Genomic DNA, 10,090 nt, shown 5'->3' with positions numbered 1-10,090 from the left:
CATGCTAGGGGAAATGGAGACATCGTTCTGGATTTATCATTCTCATATCTGCAGGTAGCATTGCCAGGCAGTGACAACAGCCTGGAAAAAGAATTATCCCTACTTTCTCCTTAATATCTTTCAGCATTATTGAGCAAAGAATCCTGATAGTGAAGGATAGAGAGGAGGTTAATATGTGGCTGTCAGCTTGTTACTGTGCTACATCTCTGTGGCTATTCACTAATATCCAAATTTTATTCCTCAGCAAGTTATGCTCTATAGCTTCATTTTTCTTCAGGGGCATTAAAATCTTAAGCCTGAACTACACTCATAAAAGGTATTGTTCATATACATGATAGTCCATTCTAGGATGTCATCCTTTTTTGTGGCAAAGGATGAATTTCATAAACTGCCCCTGAAAAAATTCTAGGAAAAGCTTAAAAAGTTAAGAACTTTGCCCTGCTATGCCTACAAGTTAAAATCAATCCCTGAATGAAAAATTTCTAAAATGTGTCACTTCACATGTAGGTATAACTGAGAGATTAAAAAAAAATACACATTCAATAGCCAAAATAGTTATTTATTAATAATTTAAGGATTTACATTCTTATAATAAATTCCAGCTCAAAACTTTATACCACAAACATAATGGAGCAATTTAACTCTCCCTTCTTCACAATCAAATGCATTTCTCTTATCAAATGGGTACCCATGCTCACACACACACTTCCAGTTTTATACAAATTTTTTCTGAAGGAAAGAAACCAACCCAAGTATTGCATTTGAGGTGACACTCCCTGAAGAATTTTATACAGAGGTAATATACTGTTTAGCACAGCTGAAGTTTAAGGAAAAAAAAAAAAAGTGAGCCCATGATTTGGTGTCTTTCCAAGATTATCCCCTTTGAGACAACACAAGCCAAAATATTTACAAAGGTAAGGCATAGTCAAACTACATAAAGAGAAAAAAAATGAGGAAGATACATGAAAAAGACTAAAGATTTTGCCAAAACAAGGTCTTAGTAATAATAGTGTCCATAAAGATGTCATCAGAATTGGTAAAGTCAAGCATGCTGCAAATATACCCTTTGGATTAGAAAAGAGCACAATTTTCTTTTTCTATTTTTTTTTTTAAGAAGTGGTATACTGCTCTTTCTCCCTTTGGATTTCTTTTAAGCCCATCAAAGGAAAAAACAAACACAATTCAAACAAACACTGTCAAGTGATTTAAGATCAAATATTTACAGTAATCAAATTGAGTATCAGATTTTTTATTTTCCAAACTGATACCACAAATACAGAGCTGAAATCTCTCTTTGGCTCCTCTATATGCAAAATTGAATTAGTCTTCATTGAAGACAATTATATAGTCAGTTCCAGATGCAAAAGGAAACGGCCTTACAAGGCCCTAAAGAACACATGCTCCTACCCTACCATTTGGTCCTACCCTATAAACCTGGAAGTCCTCGAATCCCAGTCCCTGCATGGGTAGGCTGTACACATGGGTACAGAGCAAACCTACTGCCTGTGTTTATACAGCATGTCCTGTTATTCCAAAGAGAATGGAGCAAATCTCTCTGTTAGTATTAACCAATTCCGCACTTGGTAACCTTGTCTAATACAGACAGCTGGTGTCATTTTGACACCTGGGGCCACACACAAAGAAAGCAGCCCAGCTGATGCTGCCAAGAGAAACTGCTGAAGGACCAGACACATTCCAGCAAGGAGGGGTGTGGGGTCTTTCACGTGGATTGCAGGGAGTCCACCTGGTAGACATTCTGGTTGGAAGGGGTGGTAAAATACAGCTGCTGTGCTGGAACCCGGTTGTCACAGGGGCTACTGAGTCCCAGCGTCCTCTCGAAGTCCAGCAGCTGACCCATGAAGTTGAAGTTAGGGGATATGTTGGATTTCTTCATCTTGACAATGTCATAGGCATCATTCATTGACAGATTGAGCTTCTGCATAAGGTAAGCCACAGTCACAGTGACTGAGCGGCTAATGCCAGCCAAGCAATGTACCAAGACACCACAGTTCTTGCCCCGGGCTTCATCTGTGAACACAAAAAGAAAAGCAAGATCTCAGTGTATTGAAAACCACACTTTGTGAATGATCAGTCTAAAAACTGAACTTTAATAATAATAATAATTGTGTGTGGCTGCTGAGCCCTACGGGCAATGGAAAATGCATCACTGAAATAAAACATGTACACTGGACACAATTACATATTTCAGATATTTTCTAAAAAGAGAGCTTTTGTATTAAGTTTCTGCCAACAAAAAACTCCTTAATGGGTGCATTCTTTGCCTCAGCATGTGAATACCAGAAACCCTGCAATATGTTCGTGAATGCCTTTTATACAGACAAGCAGACTGCAAGGGTCTATTAAATTATTCTCCAAATGTTGTGCAGTTAACAATGGAGGTATTCAGGCATTTTAAAAGAGAGAGGGAAGTCACAGGGGACAGCCCATTAGGAGGAACAGGATGTCGACATGGCTTGAAAATGAGTTCCTTTGTAATAGGAAATGCATTACAATGCCTGGAGATTCACTTCTCCCAGGCTTCCAGCCCACAGTTCTTCCTGCTGGGCTCAGGTTACCCACTGTCTCACTGTTACCAGTATCACAGTATCATTCAACTGGATAACATTTAGCATTCATACTGCTTTCCAACAACTAACTTGACGTCCTAATATAACTTCTAGGTTTTTAAATTATAAAGCAATGCTGGAATTCCTGTCTATAGTGAGTAATTCTATTTGACCCTTCCCGAGTCCAAAGACTGTGGGAAAAATCTGTTTTCCGATTATGAACGACCCCAACCCCCGTCAAATGACTGAATTCAAAGATCCAAGAAACAGCATTTCAAATAGGTGATCTGCAGCCATGTCAAAATGCAGGTTTTCTTCCCTTAGCAAGAAGATAAAACAGAATTAAGGACGCTCCAGAAACATTAGAGACTTTCAGTCCGACAAATTAGCAAGCAGCAAGAACGATTAACAGCTTAAACTCTATGAATGGCTGGGAATTTTGCATTTAAATGTCAGAGCAACGACTACTAATTAGTCTCACCTATGAAAGAAATGGCCTCAGGGAAAAACTGGGACAGGTTTTGGCTCCAATGATCCGAGATGGGGATTTGCTTGTATTTAAACTCTCCTGCGTTTTCAAAGAGATTCGGCAAATTGGGGGTGACATTCAAGATGTATTTGATGCCGAATTCCTCCAACACGTCCAAGTTGGTGGAGTCTTTGGCACAGCCCAAGTAGAGGAAGGGCAAGATCTCCACTGGGAAGGAAGGCTGGCTGTTGGACAGCGGGCTACCATCCGAGTCTGTTGCACTATTGGGGTCTCGGTCAAGGTCAGATTCAATGTCCGAGGAAGAGTCAGAGCTGATCCGCAGGCCCCCGAGCCCCAGCACTGGCAACGGCGGCGAGCTGCTGCTACACGAACCGTCTAGATTGGTCTCGCAATGCAGGGCGAACTCGGCTTGGAACTTACTGAAGCCACCTGCCAGAACGAGAAAAGCAATCGTGTAACCCGAGAAGTCGTAGTAGTTTTCACAGCTTGTAAGAACCAGCCCGGCGTAAGAAACACCACAAGCACCCTACATATCCCCCTACACACATAATGAGAGAAACACACTTTAAACGTGCACCCTTGGGAACGGAACGAACGGGCCCGCCTCGCCAGGGAACCCTTATTCGTTTAAATCCGGAAATATACAAAATGGCAACTTTTGGGAATATTTTGAGAAGCTAGGATGTGCCAATCTGCACCCCCAGCAACCTCTCCGGTCCTGCAAATCTTAATTCAAAATCGAACAATAGAAAACAGGGTGATGGTAGAGGATGTTCTGGGTAAGAAGATGCAGAACCCGTTAGAAAGAAACGGCCGGTAACTGCGGCCGGAAGCGGGTGGATTCTGCCCCTGCCCGGTTCTCCGGTGCGGAAAGCGCGGGTCGCGGCCCCTACCTCGCCGGCCGCCGACCCCTGGGCAAGCTGCGCGGCTATGAAGCGCCAGCGGCAGAAGTATTTTTAGTCCACGCACCCCGCCCGTAGCCCTGCGCCCTGCCCCGCGAGCGCAGTTCCCCGGGCGCGTACCTTCCAGGTAGAACGCCCGGCAGCCCTCGTCCTTGAGCTTCTTGAGCAGCAGCCCGAGCACCGACTCGCCGCCGGTATTCTCGTTCCAGTCGCTGCTGCTCTCGTCGTAGAGCACTACTGTGTCGGTGCCGCAGCGCCGGGTGAAGCGGTCCCGGTCCTCGCCGCGCGTAAAGAGCGCGCGCACGGGCAGGTTGCCCTTCTGCAGGCGCCGCAGCATGATGCCCGGGATGGCCACGTTGATGGCCGACTCGATGTGCGACGACTCGTACAACTCCTGCGGCCGGCAGTCCATCAGTAGCAGCCGCTCGTTGCCCAGCTCCAGCTGCTCGTTGAGCCACGCCACCGTCTTGCTGATCGCCATTTCCGACGCGAAGGGCACGGGTCTGAGCGTATCTATCATGGGGGTCGAGCTGTGAGAGAGGGCGAGGTGCCTACCAGACGCCCCTCAGGGCAGGCATAGGCCGAGCGCACTGCGCGCGAAGCTGCCGCTCTCAGAGCGGGTTTAAGTCCGCCTCGCCTTACCCAAGCCGAGGCTGGCGATTGGGGAAGACGAGACAGAAGTGAAGCCGGAGGTTCTCTGCACCCAGCTGCAGCCGCTGGCTCTTAGTGTCAATGAATCTCTCTCAATGAAGCTGCCCAGACAGTTTTGTTCCTCCCCAGTGAATGAAATCCAATTAATTCGGACTCCGTGTTACTGAGAGGGAAGGAAAAAAAGTCTAGCGGCTCCTAATCCCTCCCTCCAAGGCTGCAACTCAAATCTACCCGGGCGTCTTTCTCCTCGGATTATTTAAGACTCGATTTGCTCACTATCCCTGGGACTCAGCCTCGCACACCCCCAGCGCGAGGCTGCTCCTCAATGGATACAAACAGCGAGCGTCTCAATGGATACATTCTCCGGGCCAGCCAATGAGCGAGCTGCGGAAGGGGCTGTTGCCGTGGGGACGGGCCGGCTGGAACAGGTTGTGTTGATGAATTGTTAATGAGTTTGTCATTCACAAAAACGGAAAGGAATTTCCGCTCCGGATAAGCCTCAGTGCAAACAAGCTGCAACAGCGGGCTCCGCGGGAGGAAGGAGAAAGAAGGGGAGGCGGCAGCAGAGGAGGAGCAGGGCACATAAGCCAGGGCACTTCAGTTGTCTCATGTTTCCTTCTGTTGAGAGTTCACACTTCGCGTCGGAACTTTCGCGCACCAATGGCGCAATTAGCATGCACAAAAGCCCTTGTTCGCGACGCTTGCGTTCGGGAGCTAGCTTTAGGAAAACTTGTGCTGACTTTTTGTTCTTTGTATTCCCTTCAAACTCATTTGGACCCAAGTTCGCATTAATCCTCCCCGCCCCCAACCCCCCTTCTTTAGGCGGTGTGTGGTATTTGTTTGCCAGTTTTAAAGTCCCAGCTCTGTTTGCTCTGATGTTCTTTTTGCCGAGGCTGTGTTGGGGCTGGTGAACTGACGGGGCTTTAGTGACCGATGAGGTGTTAAATGCTAATCCAACATCTTTCGAAACAAACCGGGATTCTGTTAAAACATTTTCAAGCAAACAAATGTTTGGTTGTCCACAAAATCAGAAGAAAACCTTTTTTCTTAAAGTAGCATTTTATCTTCTTTAAAACAATATAGAGTACAGAAACAAACTCTTAGAGCAGTCCAGTACTTTTACTGTATTCCGCTCCAGCGGCATGGGGAGTTACGAGCCATTGTTCCGGAGATCTAAATCTCTCCCCCGGCCCCACCACCATCACCGCCTGCTGGGGGGTCGCGTTGGTTAATGATTTCTGGGCAAGGAGCTCGGCTTCTGACGGAGGAGCCGGTCTGGCGAGACTGCCTGGGTGAGGTGTGCTGGGACACGACACGCCGGGCCGGGCCGGGCAGGTAGTCCCCGCCATTGGCGAGGCGTGGGTAAGTCCTCCCGCAAGGTCTCCAGGCTCCGGGGGCTCGCAGAGGGGGTCCGCGATTGGTTACAGTTGGCAGGGAGGCATGCCAGAGGGGGCCTCCCCAGTCCCCTCCTGCCGCCGCCCCCTCCCTTTGTCCAGCGCCTGGCACTCCCTAGAGCACCAGCCGCGCCTGCGCGCTGCGCTCCCTGCCACCGCCCCGCTGCCCCCGTCTCCCCGCTTGGCGGGCACGAGGCTTTGCGGGATCCAGTGGACGGGTGCTGGGCTGAGCGGGGGACTCCAGGTTCCATAGAGATCTGGGGCGGGTGGTGGGGGGAGCAAGGACGAGTGCCTGCCGGGACCCCCCCCCCCCCGGCTCTTGGCTCTCAAGGAGTCGCGGGGAACGTTCCTACCGCCCTGCAGAGCCAGCAGGTAACTTGGGGAGGTACCGGCCAGGCCAGCGCACGGTGCTTGGCCCAGGCGCCGAGGGGCGGATGGACTGGAAGCCGGATGGAGGCGTGGCCGGGTGGGGGCCGCGGCGGCGGAGAGGCGCGTTCCCGGCGCGCAGAGCTCTATTGTTATATAAAAGTGCCGAGGCCTGACCCTCCCGAGCGGAAAACCACCTGCGAGCAGCCGGCTCGGCGCGGGAGGGCTGCGGCCGGAAGGCGCGGGCCCTAATCCGGCATCCCCTCCCTAACTCCGGCGGAAAAGAGGCTGCGCTTTGTCCCGCCGCTGCCTGGGAGGCGGAAGCGGGGGCAGCCGCCCGGCGGGGTGCGGCTTTGGGTAGTGTCCCTCGCTGCGCTTTGCGCCCACCGAGAACACCGCGAGGGCGCCTAAGGTCGCGGGGTCTCCCCTCGCCCGACGCCCCGCACCCACGGGCATGCCTGCTGACGCCCCTGCTGCAATTTGCATTTTTAGTCAGCCGCCTCTTCCCTGGTTTGGGAAATGTAGGCTAAAAAAAGGCGGCTGCGAGGCCCGGGTTGCCAATTTTGGAGCTCTGCTGCAGGCAGGCCGCGCCGGGAGGAGCATGTTCGACGAAGGTGGGGATTGCCGCGCTCCTCTCCGCACCTTTTTTGGGCAGCCCTTGGAACTAAACTCCTGTATTTCACTGGATATCTTCTAGTTTCAGCCGGGGGAGGCCTGCGCTGGAGCTGACTCCCCCTATCCTCCCGGATCTGTCACAGAAGTTCCCACCCCGAGACGTTTCAGTCATTGGAACCTGGGGACAGTGAGGGAAGAGGCAGGGTGTCCTGTAGCGGAACTGGGAAGAGCAAACCTGTTGGAGGTGCAGCCCAGGACCTCCAACAGAAGAGAAAGGGAGGGAAGCTGGGTTTCCACTTTGCCTGTTTTAAAAGTGCAGCCACCTGAATATGACTATAGATTCAGGAGGACACATCGAAACTAGTTTTACCCATGCTTCTGAACTCTATCGCCAGGGGAATGCCAATCTTCCCTGGCATATTGACTAAAGTGGCGTTCTGACCGCTCAGTCCTAGAAATGCTGCGTAAAGGGCTTCTGGAGTGAGACGGCCGTCGTTTGAATTATGTATCCAGCTTCTATCTAGGTGTGCGCCCTTAGTTAAATCATCTAGCGGTTCTGAGTTGCAGTCTTCCACGTCGACATAATTAATATAAAACTATTTGCTTCATGGTCCCTGTGACGACAAAATGGGTACGATGAAATGTCCTAAAATGGTGGTGGGGTGCTATTAGCTGTTGTGAGTTAATTTTTTATCCTTCTGAATTGAGAACCTGTGAAAAGGCCTCGGTTGGGGGGACGGTTTTGGCATTCCTCAGATGCCCCTTAAGGCTTGCCTCACAGCACGCCTGGACTGGCTCATCTGCAGCAAAGCCCTCCAAGGTGCTACCCTAACCGATTTAATCCGTTCTAATACAGCTGTCAAGCAAAGGAGGTGTTCTCATAGTCCAGGATCAAAATCCTTTAGCAAGGTTATCAGAATGGACCCAGCTACATTTCTGACTTCTCCCTACCGGTCACCTTTGAAACACCCTGTTCTCCAGCCACAGCAAACTGATATAATAGATATATATAACAGTGTGTACTGGTCACTTACTACATGATGGGTACCATCTTGTTTCTGTGTTTACGTGCATAATTTCAGACAGTCTTCAGAAAACCCATGTAAATCATCCCCATTTACAAAGATTAAGGAATTTGCCCAGGGTCAGATAGTAGCAACGGAAAGTGTCAAGACGTGCATCCAAACCCTTTACAGACTCTTAAGGATGCCCACATGCACGGATTACAGAGTGCTGTGGACACTATACTCACCTCCATGTGGTATTCCTCTGCCCAAATATGAAGAATTTCAAGGTCAGCATTTTAAATTTTGACCTCCTGGCTTTCTCCAGCCTCCTCCAGCCCTTCTCCAGCCTTCTGTTGCCTCCTTCCCCCTAGATGGGGTCAAAGATCAAAAGTTAGGCTGCTTTCCCAGCTCCTTTAACACATTAGTGGGTTTCTTTGCACACAACTCTTTATCAGTCAACCATTCACTAAATGTTGCATATCCTCTCTCCCTTAGAGTATGCCCTAGATCCTAATCTTCACAAGTACCATTGCTCATCTAGTGTGTCAGCACAGCACAGCACATAGGCCTGGGTTCAAACATCTGCCACTCACTAGTCAATTGGGTCTCACATCATTCATTCACTCATTTAGTCTAGATTCCAGGAAAGCATCAGTGAATAAACAGACAAGAATAAACTGCCTCACTGAAGTTTACATTCTAATGAGGACAATCCAATAAACAAAACTAATAATTATATATTAGAAAGTGAAAGTGCTATACAGAAAAACAAAGCAAGAAAAGGAATTCAGAAATGTGTAAAATTGGGAATATATATTCCTCCCTCGAAGGACTGTGAGGGTTAGAGACAACTGAGATGACACATGAGATGTGTCGGGCATGAAGCTGGTATTCAGAAGATGACTTTTAAATTATGACCGCTTCATTACTGCATAAGGAATGCCGTTAGTGGTGATCCTGCCATTCCTGTGAGGCACTGAGGAAAAGCTCTCTTAGGAGATAAGGGCTCTAGTAGTTGGAAGAATTACGGGCTTCCTTAATTCCGGAGGCCGCAGTGCCCTTCAGAGGACATTCATATGTAGAGGGCTGTTTTAAAAGATTGGAGATAGCAGATCATCTGTGATCCATTCTCATAAGTGCAGAGAGGCACTTTCACAGATGCTTGTTTCCGTGTGTGTGTGTGTGTGTGTGTGTGCGCGTGTGCGCGCGCGCGCGCATACACACCGAATACCTGTGCTTTGTGCTTGAATTCCTCCTAGTGTTTTCCCCTATAAACTTCCGTGAAAACGTTAGTTAAAAAACATATTTTTTTAAAAAAACTGTGTCTAGGCCATTTGAGAAACATTCCAATTTTGCTGCAATTTTTCTGAGTTTGAGGGCACTTGCAATTTACAAGATCCAAATGGGCTAGCATGACCTTTAATCTTCTTGGAATAATCTCTATGAATACAATGACATTTATTAACATATCATGTGAAAATAGTTACACAGATTTTCAGCAAATAAGGAGAATTTTGGAAGTTTTGACTTAAAATGCAAATGCATTTAGGGGTCCTAGGGAGGCCCTCAAAGTGAAGTGGCTTTCAGTGCAGCTAAAACTTCAAAACTGAATTTAACTGTATTTGAAGGATACACTTGAAATAGTGTGGCTTAAAATAAAAGGTATATGGGGTGCACAAAACTCACCCTAAGGTCTTCCTGATGAGTGCTTTAAAAAGATACCAAGAAATTGTATCACAACAGTAGCAGCTAAGGAACATGAGAGGCCTACGGAACTGACTATAGGTAACATAACTCATGCGCAGTGATGGGGTGTGCACAGAGAAAGCCAAAGGGAATTTCAAACAGCCCCCAATTAAAATTCTATGAGGGCAGCCCCTAGGAATTGCAGATCCTGGTTTGCAATCAAACTGCTTCTCACGTGGAAGTCCGTGCAGCTTGTCCCGTGATGAGGAACTTCAAGGTCTTACTTAGCACAAGTTAATGATTTCCCCAAACAATGCGGGGGAAGGGGAAAGGCAGGCTAGCTTAGACCTCAAGGAAAAGCTGGTCAGCAACACCAGAGTCACTCACCTGCAGGCATAGCTACGGGAAGACT

The 10,090-nt window shown here is 48.4% G+C and overlaps 1 protein-coding gene across 1 annotated transcript; it reads right to left on the bottom strand.

Annotated features, from left to right (window-relative positions):
• Positions 1–538: 538 nt before the first annotated feature.
• On the bottom strand, positions 539–5,935 carry DUSP6 (dual specificity phosphatase 6). Its single transcript, XM_017512914.2, has 3 exons — positions 4,080–5,935; positions 3,049–3,486; positions 539–2,028 (listed from the first exon to the last, which is right to left on the bottom strand). Exons 1-3 carry the CDS (start codon positions 4,477–4,479, stop codon positions 1,721–1,723), a joined length of 1,146 nt encoding a protein of 381 aa, XP_017368403.1. The 5' UTR covers positions 4,480–5,935; the 3' UTR covers positions 539–1,720.
• Positions 5,936–10,090: the final 4,155 nt, after the last annotated feature.

The sequence above is a fragment of the Cebus imitator genome, unplaced genomic scaffold (assembly GCF_001604975.1).
Source record: "Cebus imitator isolate Cc_AM_T3 unplaced genomic scaffold, Cebus_imitator-1.0 Scaffold479, whole genome shotgun sequence".
Lineage (NCBI taxonomy): Eukaryota > Metazoa > Chordata > Mammalia > Primates > Cebidae > Cebus > Cebus imitator.
The sequence above is the reverse complement of the archived record's forward strand: the minus strand, read 5'-3'. Positions and strand labels throughout refer to the sequence as shown.

What these genes read in the sequence shown, in the direction of transcription:
- DUSP6 (XM_017512914.2), bottom strand. Translation starts at nt 4,479, where the DNA reads ATGATAGATACGCTCAGACCCGTGCCCTTCGCGTCGGAAATGGCGATC. An exon ending in CCGGGCGTTCTACCTGGAAG is followed by an intron (nt 3,487 to 4,079) that starts GTACGCGCCCGG and finishes TCGTTCTGGCAG; the next exon opens with GTGGCTTCAGTAAGTTCCAA. An exon ending in TGAGGCCATTTCTTTCATAG is followed by an intron (nt 2,029 to 3,048) that starts GTGAGACTAATT and finishes TTGTGTTCACAG; the next exon opens with ATGAAGCCCGGGGCAAGAAC.